General features: G+C 45.7%; 1 protein-coding gene across 1 annotated transcript; it reads left to right on the forward strand.

The window, feature by feature from the left end:
- The first annotated feature begins 5,588 nt into the window (after window positions 1–5,588).
- Window positions 5,589–22,715, forward strand: LOC132565779 (protein NipSnap homolog 1-like). Its single transcript, XM_060230506.1, has 10 exons — window positions 5,589–5,771; window positions 10,219–10,346; window positions 11,916–11,961; window positions 13,963–14,057; window positions 15,170–15,240; window positions 15,607–15,747; window positions 16,472–16,503; window positions 18,438–18,532; window positions 19,665–19,748; window positions 20,937–22,715. The coding sequence occupies exons 1-10, from the start codon at window positions 5,680–5,682 to the stop codon at window positions 20,999–21,001; spliced, it is 849 nt and encodes a 282-aa protein (XP_060086489.1). The 5' UTR covers window positions 5,589–5,679; the 3' UTR covers window positions 21,002–22,715.
- Window positions 22,716–23,028: the final 313 nt, after the last annotated feature.

Here is a 23,028-nt window from a genome sequence, read left to right on the forward strand (position 1 = left end):
CTGTGGGTTGCAGGCTGCAATCACTCTCATCCTAAACAAGTATGTTCATCCCACTTATGTCTACTCAGTGAAGATTATTCCCAGTAAAAATTTTTTAGAATAACACTATAAATTGAGAGCCAGAAATCCCACTGAGCTCAAGAGGGCTTACACTTACATAAGAGGAAACACAGCATCATGACAATCAAGTGGACTTTTAGTTAATCAGTGAAAGCCAGTTTTAATTAGTAACGCTGACAGCACACTTTTAAAGTTATTTGGATCTGCTATGTCAGGGGTGGCCAAACTGCAGCTCGGGAGCATATTGTGTGGCTCTCAAAGCCCCTACCACTCTGTCAGCCAGCTTGGAGAAGGTATTTAAATCATATCTCCAAGCCAGCAGGTGTCTTTGAAAATGCATTTAAACTTAAAGTTGCTTTCTTTCTACCTCTCCCACCCTCCTCCCATCTTCCTTCCTTCCTTCCTTCCTTCCTTCCTTCCTTCCTTCCTTCCTTCCTTCCTTCCTTCCTTCCTTCCTTCCTTCCTTCCTTCCTTCCTTCCTTCCTTCCTTCTCTCAAACATCTGATGTTCTTGTATTGTGGCTCCCAAAATCTGACATTTATGCTATGTGGCTCTTACATTAAGTACATTTGGCCACCCCTGTGCTATGTAATTATTGGGATGTGGAATGGTATGGTATATCTCAGTCTCCAAAGCCAAGAAGAGCTGGTACTTGGATGGGGGAGCATCAAGGAAAACTGCAGAGGAAGGCAATGGCAAACCACCTCTGCTTCTCTCTTGCTGGGATCTCCACAAGGAAGCACTTGACAGTATATGTCACTGAGGGGGCAGGGGTGTTACAAGAATGATTTTGCACTAGTTTAGTTAATGTTAGGTTCACTCAGGGCTTTTTTTGAGCAGGAACATAATTCCAGCTGGCTTGTCAGGGTGTGTGTGGCCAAATATGCAAATGAGTTCCTGCTGGGCTTTTTCTACAAAAAAAAAGCCCTGGGTTCACTTATAGTTAATTCAATATACTTTTTTCCCATGCTTCTTAACCACCTAAAATGAGTCCCCAAAGTAGCCAATTGCAATTTAAAAATAAACAGAAGTATTAATAAAAGCAAAACATTTGTAAGGTCTTAGTACAGGCACAATACGGTACTGAGTGGCTAAGTCTTTTCTCATTCAAATAGGGAAGTTAATAGCTGGATTTAAGTTGTCAAGATTCTGCAAACACACGAGCCCTGGATACAAGCATCAGTCTTTGCAGGATCAAGGCTCCTCTCGAGACCAGCACTATCTGGCTAGCCGATCACTCAATGCAGGTCACCTTCTGCAAGAAGAGAGATAATTCACTTTCTCAAGAGCTTGGCCGGAGAAATTGAAACACTTCTGTTCTCAGGAAGGAAAGAAATAAGATGCATCAATGTCAGATTTATTCCCTGCGCCCAGACATCCTTTTGCTCTTGTTTAAATTAAAAGGCAATTGTTTGGCCTGACTGCATTTTCCAAATCTCGGTGCCTACATGCTGATTTCCCCTTCCCAACAAACTTTTCAGGCTTTGTTAAATATCTTTTAGTTCATACTGTTTTTCTTATGTAAAAACATAGTTTGTGTTCCTGTGGAGATCCTCAAGGAAACTGTGTACTGAAGATCAACATTATGTCTCCTTTTCAACCTAACAGGTGAGGTGCTGGATGCTTTATAGTGCAGTCTTCAACAGAGTTACACCCTTCTAAATCCATTGAGTTAGATGGGCTTCAGGACCAAACTACAGGTTTGAGGTTTTTAAATAATTGGTTCTGGCTTCACAGCTACACCTCAACTGTAGGGAATGGCTTTTTAAAAAAGGAGTGCACAAATGGTCTCAGAACACCACGGAGGTTGCACTTTTACATGCAGAAACAGTGCTGGTGTGGAAGTCCCTCTCTCATTTTTTGCTGCTCTTTGTGGAGTATCTTGTGCATCTGAAGCAAGAAAACCGAAGAAATTACTCCTACCCAGCACTGTTTCTGCATAGCAAAACAAGCTGGGAGGAAGGATGAAGTCTTTCTTACCCCTGCAGTGGTGTTTGGAGCATATTTGAGCTCTCTTTTTATGTTTAACAGCTATTCCCTGTAGTTGCTGTGTGGTTATAAGGAATGCCAGTTCCTTACAACCACATAAACAGCATGTCCATCCCTGGATCCAGCCCTTTAAAAACCTGAACATGTAGTTTCGTCCTTAGAAAGGCATAATTCTGCTCATAACTGCACGGTTAGCAGGTGTCTGGTGGTGATTATGTGCTGGATGAGGTTCAGTAGACAGAAGCGCATTCCAATAAGATGGGTATGCTTGATTCTATACAGGACACAGCAAGAGACCTCTGAGATACCATTATAACCACTGGCCAACTCCTACCTTTTCTTGGGTTTGGCCTGGTCCATGGGCATTGTTGGGGGGTGCACCCTAAATTTATGGGGAAGGAACTTCTCCATAAATTCATAGGTAGTGATAATGGAGGCCCCTCCCTGCGATGTCACTGGCTTCTCCCTATGATGTCACTGGATCAAATGCCTCTGGCTGGGCCCCAACCCCACCCCAGCCCCGGGAAATTGAAAAGTCTATGACCCTGCAGCTACGTACGTCTGTCTGCCCTAGATCATGAAATGTAGGGGATAATTAGGTGTAGCAATTACCCCTCCCATTTTCCCATTGTCTCTACACAGCTTCTATAGCCAACCCACTTTCCCAGTTCCACACAAATGTATTTAGAATATTTCTATGCCAGCTCTTCAGGGTCCTGCTCAGAAAGCTTTAGAATTTTTAAAAAGCCATTAAACATAAGCAGTATAAAAAAGTCAATTGAAAGTGAGGTGTCTCCACAGAAAATACACTGTTTTAGTCACTGCCTGCCTCACCTCCAAAGGTCGAGTCACAGAAGGTAGGTTTGAGAGGTAGCTTTTAAGTAGTGGACTGTATAGTACAGGAGGAGATGTTGCTTCAGGTACCCTGGCCTCAGGCCAGTTAAGGCTTTAGAGCAGGGGTGTCAAACACCCGACCTGCGGGCCGGATGCAGCCCTCCCAAGGCTTTGATCAGGCCCACAGGGCTCTTTTCTTCCCCCTCCTCCCCTTACCCTTTGAAGCTCCCAGGCTCTTTGAAGCTTCCAGGCTGAGACTCTTTCAGTTTCAGCCTGGGAGCTTTGAAGCTTGCAGGCTGAGCCCCAGATTCTTCCTGCCTTTCTTAGCTGGCTGCTGCAAGAAAATAATTTTCCTTGCAGCTCTGTCTGTACTCTGCAATGGTTTCAAATGGAGTGGAGATAGTTACATTTTCAGCTTTCCTATAGCTAGCTGAAACTCATGCTTCCTGGAGTTGTGTCCTTGCAAACAAGGGTTGATGCTTTCAGCCAGTTTCTCTCTCCTGAATGGACCTAACCTAGTGAGTACTCTAATGTGGGAACCCACAGCCAAAGGGGGAAATTATACTGGAAAGGCTTTGCCAATCTGAGTAGACTGATGGGGAGAAGTTTACAATGCCATTTCATTGTTTCCACAGAGTCAGAGTCTTGTGCTTTTTCTTGTTGTTTTATTTTAAAAATTGTATTGTCAAATTCCACTAGTCCCCTACCTTTCCAACTTAAACCATTGGAAGAGTTTTAAGCATATTTGTATTTTAAGTTAAAAAAATATCTTTAATTGGGTTTGTCTGTGTCCATTATAAAGTTTATATCTCCACTACCTGGCATATTTTATGACATTCATGGTTGGGCCCCACAAAGTCTCATTTGTGTCAGATCCGGCCCTCCTAACAAATGAGTTTGACACCCCTGCTTTAGAGTGTAAGAACCAGCATTTTGAATTATGCTCAGAAACAGAGGTGTAACCAGTGAGTGCAGATCTTTCAGCACAGGGGTGATACCATCCCTGTAACCAAAACTGAACAGTAGGGTGGCCACTGCACTTTGGACTGGTTGAAGCTGATGGACTATTTTCAAAGGCAGACCTATGCAGAGCGCATCACAGCAATACAACTTGGATATACTCAGAACATGGAGTACTGTGGCCAGAGTATGCTTTCTGAGGAACATTGGTAGCTAGTGAACCAGCTGGTGCTGATAAAAGGCACTACGTACCACGAAGGACCTGAATCTCCAACCATAACCTAGGATCCAGAAGCATCCCCAAGCTAGGAGCCTGTTCCATCAGGGGTAGTGCCAGGACCAGCTGGATCCAGTTCCTGAGCAGCTTCCATTAATCAACACCACCTCCATCTTGTCTGGATTGAGCTGCAGTTTATTGGTTTTCATTGCTCTTATTACCCTTTCCAAGGCACCTATTCAGGATTTCCACAAATCCACCTGGCTCTGCTGTGAAGGAGAAATAGAGCTGGGTGTCAAGCATCGGTATTTCGAATAACCAAGCAATTGTTTGATACAAATACTTGTTTTATTGATAATCTGGTACTTGCTCCAAAGTGCGATACCTTGGAAGAAATACAAAAGTTCACACGGTATAGATTCTCAATGGCTACTTCAAAGACATTGTAAAAGATAGCTGCAAACCATAACATGCAGATGTAAATTGCAACAAAGGTTCAAAGGGTACTATCAACTACCATTATGTTACTACAACTTCTCCTGGTTCCCAGATAAGATGTATGGATGGGAACTGGTTGGGGGAGGCGCCTTGCTTCCAGCATCAAGGTTACTTGCATATTCTAAATCTTCTATAAAGAGGTGAGAAAGGAAGGAGAGCAAGGGGGGGGAGAAGCAAGTTTTGAAATGCAATTATGAGAGAGGAGAATTTAGAGGTAGAGAGGAGATGGCCTGCAATACATACATTGGTTCAATACACAGAAATATCATGGTTGACACTGTGTCATCTGCATATTGGTCTGCTCTGCTCACAACCTGAGTTCAATCACCAGTGGAAGCTGGCTTTTCAGGTAGCCAGCTCGAGGTTGACTCAGCCTTCCATCCTTCCGAGGTCGGTAATATGAGTACCCAGCTTGCTGGGGGGGGGGGGGAGTGTAGATGACTGGGGAAGGCAATGGCAAACCACCCCGTAAAAAGTCTGCCGTGAAAGCAACGTCACCCCAGAGTCGAAAACGACCGGTGCTTGGACAGGGGACCTTTCCTTTTTTTCCCTCTCCAAATCTCCGGAGGATGAACAGATAAATGGCTATTTAGCTTCTCTGACTTGTATGGAAGGAACAGAAAAGGCATGCAGCGGGACGGGAGGGGCTGCATGTAAAGAACAGGAAGAGGACAGACATAATTTGAACTGAGTGGGCTTCCATGCCACAACAGGATGATGTGTGTAGCCTTAACGTGTTTGCATTCCGAAGTAACATGCAGATCCGATTGGTTCTTGAGAGTTAAAGGGTCGTGGGTGTTTTTTTGTCCTCATCTTACAGCTGGGCCACTTTCTAGAGTTATCAAGACAATGCCAAACTACCTCTGAACTTCTCTTGTCTTAGAAACACCTCTTGTCTTGGCTCAGAAACAGAGGTATAACCAGTGAGTGCAGATTTTTCAGCATCTCGGAGGCTCATAAGGAAACTTAAAAGCCGCGCTCGAATTGAGCTCTCCCGGGGGAGGTTGCTTTTCTTTTCCGTGGGGGCGGAGTTGGCTACACTTCGAGGTGGCGGAGAGCCGCCCAGTTCCGTAACTCGTCCCTCCTTCGCTCCCGGCGCTTATTGGAGTTGCAGAGCGAAAATGGCGACGCAAGCGTGCAGGATCCCGGCACGACGTTTGCTGCTGGTGCGGGGCGGAGGACTCTACGTGGCCCGCAGCGGCGGTGGCGCCCGGTGAGCAGTTTGGGGCTCTCAGCAGTAGGGGCAGCCCGGGCGGGGCCTGCGCTTCTTTCCTGGGCCCTTCTCTCGCTCGGCTCACCCTACCTCGGGGAGGCCCCCCGCCCCGATCCTGGCTGGGCTGCGCGCCCTTTCCCCTTAGTGCCCAGCAGCACTCCCCTCGCCCGTCTTCCAGGTCCTTCTCTGCAAAGAGAGACAGGGGCGCAAACCTACTTGCAAGTTATACTCTGACTCTCCCACCTGGGGCAGCACGCGGAGATGTGAGTCTGGGACTGTGGCGAGGAGACAGAGTTGCGCAAGCTGCGCATCTTTACTGTCTGTTCCTGTAGATCTGAGGCCTGACGAGGGTAACAGGTCTGGCGCTGGTTGCTGGGCGCCGCAGTGTCGGACCAGTCCCTCCTCTGCCACAGAGCTTGAGTTCTTGCCTCGGGTGATTTCTTATCTCAACCCCCCCCCCCCATACCTTTTCACTTCCCTTGTCTTCATTACATCACCCTTGGAGATCCGATCACGGGTCAGCACTTACAGGACTTTGGGCCAAATTCGGCCCTTGAGGAATGCCACGGAGCCCTTGTGTTGCAGGTACTGACTCAATCAGCTTCAGATACTTTCAACGTGCTCCATTTACAGCTACATTGATGGAGGGTGAGGGAGAATACCGCTTTGGAGATAGGGGCTAAATAAGGTCCTGTGGCCTCTAGTAGTAGTTGTTGTTGTGCCCTTGTGTGCATGTACCTTCCCTTCCCTGCTCTTTTGCTAAATGCCTAATTTAATTTAGATCACCAGCTTTCTCTGTGCCATGACACTCAAAGTGACATAAATCAATTTCAAGGCATAAAACCCATGAAATAGCAGCACATAAAATCCAAACTATGCTATAGGAGCAGCCATAAAACCAGGCATCAAATCAAGCACTTTTCAACACCTACAATTTTGTGGCATGCCTGGGGTCAGGACTTTTTCTAACCATTGTACAATACCCTTTTATTAGCTGCTTAATAAACTTTTTTAAAAAACCATTCTCCTTGCCACTGATTCTCTCTGGTCTGCCACCTTTTTTTATGCCCATGAGCCTGGGGAGGCTTAACCCTGGTGTCAGCTGCTAGTGGGTGGGGGTACGGGTGTGTCTAATTTAGGATGACCCCATGGTGGAATGTCAGGTTGGAAATTGCTGCTGTTAAAACCGCTGGTCTAAATGATGTACATTGCAAAAAGGACTTGAGTCAATTCAGACTTTGACTGCTAAATGCAAGCCTATGTGCCATATGGAGATTGTGGTACCTTTCTTCCCCCCACCCCCTGTAATGTTTCCCCCTGTCCCCATTACTCAAAAAGCCCCACATGTCCTACAAATGTCTTTGCTTCTACCTTTGCAATTCCGGCCTCTTCAAGCAGATATCTCAGGAGGCTGAATATACATGTTCTAAATAAACAGTGGTGTTGCCTGCCCCTTTGTTTGGGCTGTACCAATTCAGACAGCAGGTGAGAAGCTTGCAGAATTTGATTCTCCTCCATGCACAAAAATTTCCTGAATTTAGAAAGCTAATTTATTTGAGAGAAAGCTTGACTAGAGTATTTTCTTCCAGTATGCTGGATTTTATACCCATGTTGGATCATTCCAACATGTGGATCCCTGTCTGCAGTACAAAGCAATGCAGCCCACTGTTTGAATTTCCCTGCCCCTCACCCCCTGTCCCCTTTTTCTGCTTGTGTGCCTCGATTCTGGCTCTTACACCACCATGTCTTTTCCTATGCTGTGCACATGCCCATCTGACTTGGCCATTGCATCCTTCTGTGCCTGGACCTCCTTTACCCAGCCCATTCTTCTGACCTTGTATCTTCATCCTTACATGTGTCCCCTTTGACCTGAGACAGAGTGGAGAATGGGTCTTTATTGGCAGGAAGGTGCTTCTCTGCACTCTTCCTTAGAAGTTAATTCCATTGGAATTGGTGGACCTTGAGTGCCAAGAAAATGGATTTAAGGAGAGACCAGAGAATGGATTTAGAAGTGACATTTAAGCCTCTTTGGAGGCACCTTCATGTTGCTTTTCTGGGGAAGGGTGAATGGTGTATAAATGGGGACTGAGTATTTTAATCATTCCTGGTTTGTAGTGAGAACTCAATTGGTTTAAAAACTAATTATGAGCTGCAATAGCTTGGGCCAATGACTCAGTGATGTATTATCTAGGCATTGTGTAAGTGATGATTTTTGCTGCAAAGTTGTCCATGATTGGGTGGGTGCCTGTACCAGAGAATGCATGTTGGCTAAAACAGTGGTACCCAAACTTTTTGGCACCAGGGACTGGTTTTGTAGAAGACAATTTTTCCACGGTCCGGGGGTGGGGAGATGGTTTCGGGATGATACAATTGTGCACTTTATTTCTATTAGTTTGGTGTGGTGGTTAAGTGTGCGGACTCTTACCTGGGAGAACTGGGGTTGATTCTGCACTCCTCCACTTACAGCTGCTGGAATGGCCTTGGGTCAGCCATAGCTCTCGCAGAGTTGTCCTTGAAAGGGCAGCTTCTGGGGATACCTCTCTCTCAGCCCCACCCACCTCACAGGGTGTCTATTGTGGGGGAGGAAAGCAAAGGAGATTGTGAGCTGCTCTGAGACTCTGAAATTCAGAGTGGAGGACGGGATATAAATCCAATGTCATATTATTATTGTTATTGCTCCATTGTAATATATAATGAAATAATTATGCAACTCACAGACAGGTGGCTAACAGGTCACAGATTGGTACTGGTTCACAAACCAGGGGTTGAGGACTCCTGGTTTAAAGGACTTTGGGTCCAAAGAGAGGAGCCAAGACCCTGGAAGGGGACAAGGAAGGGATGCTGAGTGGGGGGCCCATGCATGCCGGACCAGTAGGTCCTATTCTGCAAATGAACCTGCTGGTAGTTATGTCAGGGCAGTAAAATAAATTTGGAAATAAAGGAATGGAGGGGAAGGACTCAAGCCCACACAAGGGGGCATGCAGGAAATGGCTTTTTGACAGACCTGGCATTTTTCTCCCTCCTTGAGTTTTTTTCCCCTCCTTGAGTTCATGTGTCACATGACTTAAGTCAAGTGTCACTCCTGAAAAGCTTGATCTTTACTGAATTTTTACGCATCCACTCTTAAGAATGTCTGCATCATTGTATTTTGTATGACTTGGTGTCCTTCCGTTCAGGAGGAAAGGCTAGAAAGCCAATCCAGAACAGTGATTCATGCAGAGACACAGCAAGCATCCCTTGGCTGGCAACCAGAACCCCTCAAAGGACTAGAAATGTACTGGGCTGATTTAACTCTGATACATGTGCAAAGGGTTGTTTACCATTATGTTTCTAAGGTTAATGAATTACTAGTAATGGGGCAAAGGTCTTAATCCATAGAAAGTGGGTCTCTGTTTTTAAACAGAGGAAGATCATGTTTTGGTAGAATATGGGGTCCATAGCATTTGCCAGGGTTGATATCCAAAGCTCCACAGGTGTGTCTGCCGAACCCGATATATGAGCCTTGTGAGGTCAGGGAAGGCTTTTAGTTATTCATTTTGCTCACTCCTTTTTATAAAGTTTGTAAAATATTATAAGTTTTTTTTTAAATGAGGAAGGTCGTCCTAGAAGGGTCTTCCTGAAGGTAGAAAGTTTGAAGACCACTGCTCTAGGTAAAAGAATTATTACAAAAGGCACGAGCTACAAATATTGACCTGCCTATACATGGGTACTTCTGACAGTCACCTGAGGCCTTAGAAGAATGAAAAGATGACCTTTTGCAAATCTTTTGTGTCTGGTCACCTGAAGGTGATTCTAATTCACCAGAGGCAGCCAGGCAAATATGTACTTAGTAGGGTGTACCCTGTTTCCCTGAAAATAAGACCTACCCAAAAAATAAGCCCTAGCGGGATTTCTATGCATTTGTTAAATATAAGCCCTACCCCGATAATAAGACCTAGTGATGGGCGTCGCAAAAAATTCAGGATGGAATTCCGGGTCTGGAGAGTTATGACAATGTTCCAGAAGATGACTTAACTGTATTTGAATAAATGTAGATTGTTGTATCATACTTAATAAAAAATAAGACATCCCCTGAAAATAAGCCCTAGTGTGTCTTCTTGAGAAAAAACAAATATAAGGCAGTGTGTTATTTTCGGGGAAACACGGTAGTTGTTACAATGTTGGACTAGGATCAGGAAAACCAGGGTTGACTCCCCACTTTGCTGTGGGAGCTCACTGGGTGTCTTTGGGCCAGTCACGGACTCTCAGCATGTTGTGAAGATAAAATGGAGAAGAGAATGACTTTAGCTGCTTTAGATCCCTGTTAGGGGAAAAGGTGGAGTATAAAAGAAGCTGATTAAAAAACATACAGATGCTTTAGTACCCAGATGACATAAAGTTGTGTCCATATCTTCCGACCCATATCCCTCTTGCATGCCACTCTTTTGACTTCTGTGTCTTTTCCCAGGGACTACTCCAAAGACAATGAAAGTAGCTGGTTCCGCTCCCTCTTTGTCCACAAAGTGGATCCCCGAAAAGATGCTCATTCCAACCTTTTGTCCAAGAAAGAGACCAACCACCTGTACAAGATCCAGTGTGAGCTGCGCTCCATGTCCTTATACTTTCCTGCCCCTCTATGGTTATGGTAAACCCCTGTTCTTGCTATGTGGGAGGGAATCTGCAAGGCAGGATCTGGGTGCACAAGGGTTGTAGCTGCTGCAAGGAAATGGGAATTCTTTGTCTTCTTTGTCCCATCTTGGGAGAACAGGTGAGACAGGTAAACTATGAATGATCTGTTCTAGGGTTGGATGAGTACTTTGGTTCCTGTAAGCTGTTGTGGTAGGTTCCTGGTAGGTGCTAGGCTGCTAGATCTGCTTCCTACCTAACTCTTGCTCACAAAGGCTACTGTAGAAAACTGAGCTGCCCCCTACACAGTGGCCTCTTTGGCTTCACTGAATATTTGACAATATTTGATTAGAGTTAGATAATAGGCAGTAATTTGACTAGTCAGTTGACTAGTGTACCAACCCCAGTTCACACTTAATCATGCAGTCCAAATACTGGTACATCATTTGTATTTGCAAAAACTTTGAAAAATAAATGAAGTTTCTGACCCTCACAGCTGTCTGCAGTTGATATGAAAATGGAAGAGAGGCAGCATGATGTCAAGGTTAGAGTGTCGGATTAGCATCTGGGAAATCCAGGCGTGAATCTCCACCCTGCTGTGGAAACTTGCTGGGTGATCTTGGAACCATCATACGCTCTCAGCCTATCCTGCCTCACAGGGTTGTTGTGATCAAGGGTTTTTTTTTGTAGCTGGAACTCATTTGCATCTTAGGCCACACACCCCTGAAGTAGCCAATCCTCCTGGAGTTTACAGTAGGTCCTGTACTAATAGCCTACTGTAAGCTCTTGGAGGATTGGCTACATTAGGGGAGGTGTAGCCTAATATGCAAAGGAATTCCTGCTACAAAAAAAGCCCTGGTTGTAATGGTAAAACGGAGAAAGGTGGAATATAAATGAAGCAAAAGGGCTGCATCATTCGAGGGGTGTAGTTTGCACAACTTCTGCTTGGCTGCCTGTCCACAACTCAAGCCAGCTTCCACTGCCCTGGCCTTTTTGCTATCACCAGGACTTTTTTCCTAGGGAGAATGTGGCGGAATGGAGTTCTGGAACCTCCTTGTGGAAACAAAATTCTCAAAAAATATTTAAAAATTCATGAGATACACCTGTATGTTTCTCCTTCATTTCCCTCTTGAGAGTTCCAGCACCTCTTTTTCCAGAAAGAAAAAAAAAGCCCTGGCTGACCAACGCTGTTCCTCATAGTCCACATTTGAGTGACTCAGTTGTGGTGATGAGCAAGCGTATGCTGAGCAAGCAAATTCTATCACTCTCTTAATTTGCATGATTTTTTCCTATGGAACTCATGTTCCAGAATTTTGATTTTGATCAGATCCATTGGGCTAATGTGGTGCAGGAAAAAGTGCAGTTGCCATGCTGTGGCCATTTTCCCGCTGACTGTTCCTCAGCTGTTGACAGAAGCTGCTAGGCAGGCCTCGGGTTATGTTTTAGCCCAAGCTGAGCCACTGGACACTGTGTCTCTCCTCTGCAAATGGGGAGTGGTTTCCAGCTTTCCTGACATCACTTCTTTTTCTCTCCTTTCAGTCCACAATGTGAAACCTGAATGTCTGGATGCCTACAACAGCCTGGCGTAAGTCCCTTCCACCCCTGCCCCCCATGCTCTGAGTATTTGGGGGGGGGGTGCATGCACTTGGCTCATGAAGGGTAGAGGCTGCAGAGCCCAGCTGTTTCCCAGCACCAGTTGACATTGCACTGTAGAATGTGACTGTGTCTATGCCAGGGGTGGCCAAATTGTGGCTCAGGAGCCACATGTGGCTCTTTCACACATACTATGTGGCTTTTGAAGCCCTCACCATTCTGTTGGCCAGCTTGGAGAAGGCATTTGTCTCTTTAAATCATTTCTCCAAGCCAAACCAGCCGGTGACCTGGAGAATGTGCTTAAAGTTAGTTGCTTTCTTCCCACGTCTCTCCCTCCTTCATCCCTCATCTATTTGCCTCCTTCCCTCTCTCCCTTCGTCTTGCAGCTCTTAAACTTCTGACATTTATTCTATGTGGCTCTTACCTTAAGCAAGTTTGGCCTCCCCAGTCTATGCTTTGTCAGAAAAAGTGGCAATGGAGGGTCAGCCATCACTAGTATCTTGTAGAAGATGAGGGGGTGGTATTTGTGAATTTCCTGCATTGTGCAGGGGATTGGACTAGATGACCCTGGGGGTCCCTCCCAACTATGATTCTATGACACCAAAAAGTAGTTAGCAAGGAGGTGTGATTTAAATGCACAGCACTATGTTTTGTGATATAAGCAACCAGTAGTCTTGAGGCACCTTTTAGGACTATCAAAAGCTTCTGTGGTCAGAACTCTGAAGTGCTTGTGTGTGTGTCCACAAACACACTAAATATAAAGAGGAAGGAAAAGTTATGGGTTGGTTTCTAAAGAGGAATCAAAAGATCAAGTGGTACAAGAGTAAGCAGAAAGTACTTACCTTTTGTGAATAAATATAAAAGTAGTTAAAAAGGTAAAGGTAGTTCCCTGTGCAAGCGCCAGTCGTTTCCGACTCTGGAGTGATGTTGCTTTCACAACGTTTTCACGGCAGACTTTTAACGGGGTGGTTTGCCATTGCCTTCCCCAGTCATCTACACTTTTCCCCCAGCAAGCTGGGTACTCATTTTACCAACCTCGGAAGGATGGAAGGGTGAGTCAACCTCGAGCCGGCTACCTGAACCCAGCTTCCGCCAGTATTGAACTCAGGTTGTGAGCAGAGCTTAGGACTGCGGTACTGCAGCTTTACCACTCTGCGCCACAGGGCTCTCATTTAAAAGTAGCTACTTGCCAGCATATATCTTTGAGAGTCATTTTTTGGCCTAAAAGAAATCCCTGTAAAAAGCATAAGATACAGTTGGTCAGGATATGACCCATTCCCCAATTAGCAGTTGGTGATCATGAACAGGCATAGCAAGAGGGCAAAGAACACCTTAAAGATAGCCATTGACTGTCTGTTGTGAGTTAGAAATTCACAGGATTTGCTGAGATTGCATTGGACAGATTTCATTTCTTCCAGTGGAAAATTATTTTAATTAAATTCTGGAATTTGTTGTTGGTGGATAGAATGATAGCCATAAGCATGGATGGATTTAGAGGGGTTTGAAACAGATTTATGTAGAAGTCCTTCAGTAACTGTTAGCCATGGTGACTACAGGGAACCTGCATATCCAGAGGCAGTAAATTTGTGAATGCAACATCAAGCGAAAAGTCTTGGTCTTTGCACCCTGCCAGTTGGCCCTCCGGGACAGTCGGTTGGCCACTGTGTAAAACAGGATGTTGGACTAGATGGACCATTCGACTGATCCAGTTCGGCACCTCTTATGTAGCTGCTGTTCCTTATCCTGAAAATAATAACCCTGAGTGTATTTTAGGCTGGATAAAAGTATGTCCCTCTTCTGATATTCTCATTATGCAACATAAACAATATCTCTTGTTCTCAGATCATGGGAGAACAAGAGCATATTGCAGCCCTGGGATAGAGCCTGATGGGGAGCCCCTGTGGCTCTTTGGACCCCACCAGGCCTGGTACACATGAGTTTTGACAACCAGCAAAATCCACATTCATCTTTTGATTCCACATCTCCTTTGCAGGGAGGAGGTCCTTCCAAAGCTGCACTCAGATCCTGATTACCCTTGTGACCTGGTAGGGAACTGGAATACTTGGTATGGCGAACAGGACCAGTCAGGTGAGGGAAGGGGGCAACCAGACAGGGCTGGGTTTAGGTGCTCCAAATTTCACCTTGGTGGAACGCTCATTGCCTAATCTGTCAGGCCTGGTAATGCAGCCATGAGGCGTGTGGGAGTAGGCAAGGTAGGCAGCCGTCTGGAGCGCCACCTCGTCTACAGGGCACCTTTGGGTGCCCCTTCCCCCCACCCTACTGCTCATGGCTTCCTGGGTCACAGACCCAGGAAGCTGAGAGCAGCAGGACAGCACATTGGCATGTGCTCTCCTCTGAGCTGGACTTCCATTGCAAGGAAAGCCCAGCTTGGGGGAGAATGCGCCCTGCCCAGCTGCTCTCACATTCAAGGCGAAGGCAGAAGGCAGCCAGGCGAGGCATCAGTGCGGCTTCTCCAAGCTGGGCTTCCCTTGTGAGGGAAGCTTGACTCAGAGGAGAACGCCTCCGCAGTGCATGGCTCAGCCAGGGCCTGCCCAGCCCTCCTTCCATGCTGCTGCACCTCCTGTCCCCGTGGGTGGGGGTGCAGTCACAGGGCAGGCGTGGGGGGGGCAGCTGCCAGCCAGGGGCACCAGAGGCCCTAGGGCCGAGCCTGAATGCAGCTTTTAAAAAAACTGCAGCAATAATTTAACCACAGTAACTGTGGAACTTCTCTGTACAGAGGCAGTATACCTTTTGTGCTCAAGAGCTTTGGATTTGACTGGCTGGCCTCCTCAGTTTTCCATTTTATTTTTCAAGATGGAGAAGTAGTGAGGAGTGGAGGCAGTTCTGTATATTACTAGTGGCTTGTTGACTCACAGTCTGTTCAGCGGCCTAGATGTTCTCTGGGGCCAGAAAAGTGGCATCAAGGCCTGCCTTGCTATCTCACAGGATAAAGTCACCTGCCTCAAACAGTAGCTCTTGGGAGTGTTATTGAAGATCAATGAATGATATTGTTTGTATTCTTATCACTGGGGGCGGGGGGTGGTACTTGGATTTTCTGCCTTGGGCAGCACTGGATGTCTCGGGCTGCCTCTGGGAGGCATTTTAAGGGAATGTGGCTTGGGGCTTCCACCAGGTTGTGTGCTTAGCTGAGGTTTTGTCTGGCTTTGCAAGAATATGAGGCTTGCCTTTCCTCACTCTAGTGCACCTGTGGCGATTCAGTGGTGGCTACCCAGCCCTCATGGAGTGCATGAACAAGCTGCGAGAGAACCAGGTATGTAGCATGACTTTCCTTTTACCTAAATGCTGGGGGTGATAAGGCAGTCAGACACACTCTATGAAGAGCCTTTGTGTTCTAGCGGCTACAGCCAATGTAGCGTTTGTACCCTTAGTCCCTAAGCAGCCTTGGGTGGATCTCTTCTGTTTGCCTAAGCAGAATGAAGCCACATTTGCTGAGCACTGGGGGTCTTCCTCTAGCTTCTGTCTTATTTCTTCTGCCCTCCTGATTCTGAACAGTTGACTACTAGAGTAGACAATACCAGATCAAACACAGTGGTGCATCACAAGTTGACAGAAGTCCGAGGCTTACACAGTCAGCATACATTTGCCTGCCTAACTTAGTCCCTTCCCCCTTCCATAGGCATACCGGGATTTCCAAAAGGAGAGAAGTAAAATGCTGCTCTCCCGGAGGAACCAGCTGCTCCTGGAATTCAGCTTTTGGAATGAGCCTTTGCCACGGGCTGGGCCCAACATCTATGAGCTGAGGTCATACAAACTGAAGGTGAGTGGGGGCAGATAGCTTAGTGCAGCAGGTGATATTGGCTGCAACTGTCCCAAAGACAAAGGAGTCAGTGGTATTTTGAGCCAACATGGGATGGTGGTTAAGAAGAGCACTGGACTCTAATCTGGAGAATGGGATTTGATTCCCCACTCTTCTCCATGAAGCCTGCTAGGTAACCTTGGTCCAGTCACAGTTCTCTCAACTCTCTCAACCCCAGCTACCTTACAAGGTGACTGCTGTGGGGAGAGGAAGGGAAGGCAATTATAAGCTGCTTTGAGACTCCTTAGGGAAGAGAAAAGTGAGGAATAAAAACCAACTCTTTTACCTGAAGTAGCTGCCTCTTGGGATAGCAGGTGGGAGGTTTCATTCCACAGCAGCAACCTCTCTGGGCTGATGGATGGACAGGGAGCAGATGGACTAGACATTCACTGAATGTCAGGAAAGGTTCTAGGTTGATTCCAGATTGGATCCCTAGTGTGTGATGGGCCTGCATGTTGTCCAAGAACCTGGGAACCTGGGATGGCCTTTGCAAATACAGTTTAGATTGTATTCAGGGTGGTTTCATGTGGGGGAAAGCACCCCTTAATGACCAGCTCTCCAAACCTGTCTCCCAAGACCTGGAGTTTTGCTGAGTTCACTGCAACTTTAATAAGGAGAGGATTGCCCTTTTGAAATGATGGGTGTAAGCTAGATCACAGCTGCAGCTCTCTCTTCTTGCTTTCAGCCAGGAACCATGATTGAGTGGGGAAACAACTGGTAAGCACCGTATTTTTCAAGTACCTTTTTAAAAGCACCTTTGCCCGGAAGATGTGTTTAAGGGGAAGCTGATGGATGGATCACCTGGTGGTCTGTGACGGAACAGTGGGCTGCCTTACTCTTGGAACAATACAGTGATTTATGCTTTTTAAGTTTTTCACCACTGTGAAATTCCCTGGAGCTCCTCTCTTCTACAAACTCACAGTTATCCTAATTTCGGTGTGCTGCATCTGTCTACACAAGCAGCAGTTTCCCACATCTTGTTTTACCCATTTGTTTAGTGCTGGGGGATTGCGACAAGGCAATTTGCTTGTGATTGATAATTTGGGGCCTTTCACATGGACGTTTACCACCACTTGGGTACTGAACCTGCAACGTTCCACGCCACTGTTTCCCATTTGTTGTCTCCGTATTTTCCTTGTCATTTCTCTGTGCTTTCCCAAATCATAGTAGATCAAATTTTGAAAAAGTGCAGAGGAATATGAGAAAAAATTCTATGGCTGGACATTCAAACCATGGGAAAACAATTAAAAAAAAAATCTTTAAGCCACCATGTGAAAGATCTCTTAAGCTGGGTCTTTCTGAGTGTGTGTGCTTTGGAGTGCACTGAGTGTGTGCACTAACTGAGTGTGTGTACTTCGAAGAGTAAAGAGAAACAAAGTGACTTCCCAAGAGATGTGGGAGCCAATTTGGTGTAGTGGTTAAGTGTGCAGAGTCTTATCTGGGAGAACCGGATTTGATTCCTCACTCCTCCACTTGCAGCTGCTGGAATGGCATGGGTTAGCCATAGCTCTCATAGAAGTTGTCCTTGAAAGGGCAGCTGCTGTAAAAACTCTCTCAGCCCCACCCATCTCACAGGGTGTCTGTTGTGGGGGGAGAAGATACTGGAGATTGTAAGCCGCTCTGAGTCTCTGATTCAGAGAGAAGGGCGGGGTATAAATCTGCAGTCGTCTTCTTCTACTGTAGATTAACCTCCTGAGTCCAAGATTTACTAGGGACATTATAACGTTTATTTTATTGGGAGGATGATGATTAAGAATCCAACTTAGGATGCATGCAGGTTTTGTATTTTATAAGCACAAAGCAAACAAAAAAACCAGGATGACCAAAATTTGGAATTGGAAGCAGGAGGTTGAAATGAACAAAAAAGTGCATTTGGACATATAGCTATAGCTAAGGCAAAACTTGGCTTGTTGAGACCTCACACCTATTTCATGCTGAGAATCACAGTTAACCACTCTTGTTGCCTGAGTCATATGAATGCAGGTGTTAGTAAACCCCTTCCCCCAATCCTAAACTAGAGTTCAATTGTTTAATCCAGGATTTCAGCATCATTTAAAGGGAGCAACTTCCATTAATTGATGTGCTTGAATATGTACTTCATGGGTAACTGCAGTTAGTATTTAATTGCCATTTTCAGTATGGAGGGGAGGAAAGAGTGAGCTCCATAACAAGAACTTCATATTTTTGGGGTTGTTAGTTCTCCCCCATTCATCCCCCTCATTGGGTCCCCCAATCAAGGAGAAAAGCCAGATATAAATAAAATGTAAAGGGGAAAAAAGCATTATAGTCCTAAACTAGAGTTTAAATCAAGGATGTGAATATTGGGAAGAGAGGGGAACCTGTTTCCCTCTTTTCTTTTTACTGATGCTTCTGCCAGTTGGTGGCATGCAGGCACAACCATCCAAATGGCTGCTGTCTGGGGCTTGCTGTGGGCACCTGCTTGTGTGCTGACATGTGACACAGAAGAAGCTGCCAGGTAATTGGATTATGCCAGCATGAGTCCATAGGTCTAGTGGATAGTGTGTTGATTCCGATCTCTGCTTCATAGTGCACTCTTGGGGAAGTTTCTCGCTCAATCTGGGTATTATAGAAACTACCAAAAATATATCTGGGTGTTTGTTTCATTATTTCCTTCCTCTTGGTGTTAACAGGGCACGGGCCATTAAATATCGCCAGGAGAACCAAGAAGCGGTGGGTGGCTTCTTTTCCCAAATTGGGGAGCTCTACGTCGTGCACCACTTGTGGGGTATGTGATTCTTTGAAAGGGATAGACCTCTTGCTACCTCTAGTTCCTACCTCCTTGCCTGGGTGCTTTCCCTTCTGTTCCTCCCACCCTATATTGGCATGCATCCAAGAAACCAGATGGGATGAAAGACTCAGAATGGTGTCAATGAAAACTGGAGCATTTGGGGGGGATGGGTGAAGGGTGTGAGATGATGCATCAAAGCAAAGTGTCAGAAGAGATGGAAGTAGCTCCAGTTTAACTGCGTAGTGGACTTTTATGTAAGCTTACAAGGGGATGCTTCTGGATCAAAAGGCAGGGAAGAAGAAATCAGGTAAATAATTGTGCATGCCAAGTCAAACTAAAGAGCCTTCTTTTGCAATCCGCAGAGTTGAATGGTAATGTTTTTCTGGACTGTACCATTGCTGGGGGGTGCACATTGAAATGTTTCTGCATAATAGGGCACAGAAAAACTTGTGTGCGTTGGGGACCCTGCACATAAAAATCTAGCATGTCAGGGAGAATGCTTCAGCTTAGCCTTCTTCCAGACACTTTTCTTCTTAATGTGTGGAATTCCCCCCTCCTCTACATGTCAGGGAGCGTTCAGTCATGTAGCCTGAAGTGCAGCCAGGGTAAGCTCTCAAGTCCAGCGTGATTATATAAACTTGCTCAGACTGTCTGAAATGATTCTGCTAAACAGCAGTTGTGGTTCCCTTTTGGTCCTGAAAGCAGCCCTGCTGAATCAGACCAAAACTCTCCAGCACCAGAGGCAGAGAAAGAGAGGTCTTTTCCACCTCCTGCTACCTGGAGATGCTAGAGACTGAATCAGGAAATTTCTGCATGCAAAGCATCCATTCTGCCACCTCTCTCCATAGTCTAGCTAATCCAGCATCCATTTCAAACAATGGTGAGGCTGTGGGAACTCCAGGATCAGGTTGTAAAGGCAAAGGTCTGTCCCCAGCTGCTTGTTTCCCACAAGTGCACAATGTCTCTGAAGGTGGCTATCCTGTTTAACTGTTGTGGCTGTGAATTTGTCTAAACCTTCTTTGAAAACCATTTGTGATTGTATATTTCATAAGTGAAGAGTGTGTAAAAACCTAACATTATCCTTTCCTGTCCATTCTGATAACAATAAGGTTGTTGGTTCTCCTTTTAGCATACAAAGACCTGCAATCCCGAGAAGAAACAAGGAATGCAGCCTGGAGGAAACGAGGCTGGGATGAGAATGTTTACTATACAGGTGATGTATCTGGTTGGGCTTGAGGGGGCTTCTGTGCTGTCATTCCAGCCAGCCTCCCCTACGTTTCCTTTCCTGCTCCTTTCCCTCTTCCAGCAAAAGTTCCCATATCCTTGTCCAGGCTTTTAAATGCCACCCTCTCCCTACTAGCCTCCAGCTGAGCTCACCTCTGCCATCCGTGACCCTTCTTGTCTCTGCCTACCCTCACACTAAACAAGCTCTTGCATGCACATCATTCTGCCGTGGGTGATGTGAAATTGAGTCCAGTTTTATGCTCCCAGCATGTTAAAGATGCAGGGGTGGGGAGAGGGCTGCCAGTAGTTAACAGGTGTATTTTCTGGTAACCGGCAATCAGGCCTCATTTTCTGAACTGGATGAAGAGTTTCTTAAGATATCAGAATTACTCTCTATCCCAAACTACCACAGATAGTAGTAGTTCCAAGGGAAGCCTTGGAAATCTCACTTGTTAGCAGTATTCAGAACTCAGCAGGCATCTCTCCCTTTCTTCTCTTTGTGTCTCGGTAAGCATGAGCTGATATAAAACTACAAGATCAGATCTTGGAAGCTAAGCAGGGTTCATCCTGCTTAGTACTTGGTTGGGAAACACCAAGGAAGCCTGGGTTTGCACTGCAGAGGCAGGCAATGGCAAGCCAACTCTGAACATTCTTGCCTTGAAATTTACAGGATCGCCATAAGTGCACTGCAGCTTGATGGCACTTTCCACCAAGACATAGCAGTATAGTGGTGACTTTGGGACACTACCTCTATAAGAACAAGCAGGGCTTTTTTTGGTACAAAAAGCCCAGCAGGGACTCATTTGCATATTAGGCCACACCCCCTGGTGCCAAGCCAGCCGGAACTGTGTTCCTGCTCAAAAAAAAGCCCTGAGAACAAGGCTCCCACCCACCCGCTGCCTCTCCCAGGTTCCTCTTTTTCTTTGGCATAACATCCATTTCTGAAATGTTCTGTCAAACATATGAAGAAGCAATTCTCCAGATTCACCTTGTTGATGTTCTCTGAGGAGGCAGAAGGGTGACAGAAAGAACAGAACTGTTCTCAACTAAATAATGTTGCAGGATTTTCTAGTGACCCAAGATGGAGGGTTTCTGTAGGTTTCTTTGCTGGCCAGTGATAGTACAGTGTGAGTGGTAAACATGGTGGAATCTGACTTTCCTTCCTTTGTCTTCACAGTTCCTCTGGTTCGGGGCATGGAGTCTAGGATAATGATTCCCTTGAAGATCTCACCTTTACAGTGATGCATCCTTTCATCATCCACTAGCCTTGACAACTGTACTGAGCACATTGAGTCTTGCCATTAGTCCCTTCCAACTGCCCTCTGCCCAGTCCTGGCTGTTTCATTTGTAGGCTGTATGAGTTTCCACCCCTTTTTCATCAGGCTGTTGACCTCTGACAAGGACAGTGTATGCCGGACATCCTTTTTGCTAGGCTTACCACAAACTCTGCATGGAGCTCAGAGATGGAGTATCAGCATGGGTCCTAAGGCGTGCTTCTGAAGTGGTTTCCTCAGGGATGAGCTGTATGAATGTTCTTGCACCTGATACATTCCCAGCGGCCTGAGATTTGATCTGAAAGTTCTTCTAAATGCATGGACTGTACGAAGACTGGAATATTATGTGTCTAGTTCCTCCTGCAAATAGCCCTTCTTGGAGAACATCAGTAGCTCTGGCTGTTAGCCCATCAGTCTTCAGTGGTACATTCTTGTTTGTTCCCTGGACATTTCTTTTGGTATTACAATCCAGCACACATTCAGGAGCATCAAAAAGAGCATCAAACTCTGACCTGGCATCTTACTTGGTGTCCCAGGTGATGGGAAGCCCTCTTGTGGCAAGGCACATTGTCTGCACTAGGGCAAGGGAAGCTGGACTTGATTAAAATGTTGATCTGTCCAACTGCAGAGTATACCATAGCTAGGTTTATCCAGCCACCAGTGAGTGTATATTCCTCTTCCCTGTTACAAAGAAGATAGAAAGTTGGCATGCCTTCCAAGATGCCTCTCAGAGTAGCTAGGCTTTGGTCTTCTCCTTTGCATAACTGCTGTAGACGATATCTGACTGTATTTCATTGGTACAGCCAGGTCTCATTTTGGGCAGGAGCTCACAGGAGCAGAGCTCCAGAACCTCTTTCTTTCTTACCCCCCCCCCACACCCACCAAATACTTGCTTCTGGGCTCCACTATTCAAACCTCCTGTGAGAATTTTGCTGAACTCTTTAAGATTTGACAAAGTTTCTAATATTTTCCCCCACAAAATAGGAAAATAACCAAAATATATAAAGCAGACAGATGGAAATCTTCATCAGAAATCTTCATCATGCCACTGTGGCCACAGAGGAGAAAGTAATTTTAAAAGTATGATGGAAGTAAGTTTTTTAATGACAATTATAATTCAAGAAGCATTGTAAGGTAGGTGCTGAGCTGATATAATTTAGTATACCTTCCAGTGATGTCAGGGATGTGTGGCATATGCAAATGAGTTGCGCTAATGAGTTCCAGCACCTCTTTTTCTACTAAATGACCCTGGATACATCCAAGGCATCAGGACAAATGTTCAATATTGGGCATTGTCAGCTTGCAAAGGAAGTGGCCCTAGATGAATCAGAGCTGTCTCTGTTCTCCCAGTTCTGGAGCTGGGCGCTCTTCCTTTTGTCAGCTCCAAGCCTCTATGGAAATGCACAAGACCAAGGCAGAGTACTAGAAGAGTGTAAGAGCTCTGGCTGGCTGCCTTTCTCTCTACTATTTGTTTGTTCTCCCCTACTGAAGCCCTCTAGCTGAGCTTGTTATGTGGTAGGAGGGACCAGAGTCAGGGACTGTAGGTCTCTTGACAAATATACCCCATGTGGTGGGTAGAGTGGACTACTGAAAGCAGGCTTTTTATGAAAACATGCCCTTTGTAGGGGACCATGTAACCAGCCTAACTGCACATGTAATAAAATATTTAATATTCTGGTATACCTTCTTGAGCAGTTGTGGGGGACATATACTTCATCTTTGGAGTTACATTTTCTCTGTGGCATTTGGATAGCAGTTATACCGACTTGCAACAAATCTTCAGAACTACAAGGCAGGTTTTGAAGTGTAATTCCATGTGGGAATTGGCAGCATGCTCATATTCATTTTTATGTAGGAGTTGAGTCACTGATTTTAGTGGGACTTGCTCTTACTGCATTCTGATGGCTTCACGTACCACTATCTCTAGCAGAAACATGTTGGTGCTTGTTTCTTTGGAGGCTCAAACTACATTTCAATCCTCCATGGTAAGGTATA

Source organism: Heteronotia binoei, unplaced genomic scaffold (assembly GCF_032191835.1).
Source record: "Heteronotia binoei isolate CCM8104 ecotype False Entrance Well unplaced genomic scaffold, APGP_CSIRO_Hbin_v1 ptg001667l, whole genome shotgun sequence".
Classification (NCBI taxonomy): domain Eukaryota; kingdom Metazoa; phylum Chordata; class Lepidosauria; order Squamata; family Gekkonidae; genus Heteronotia; species Heteronotia binoei.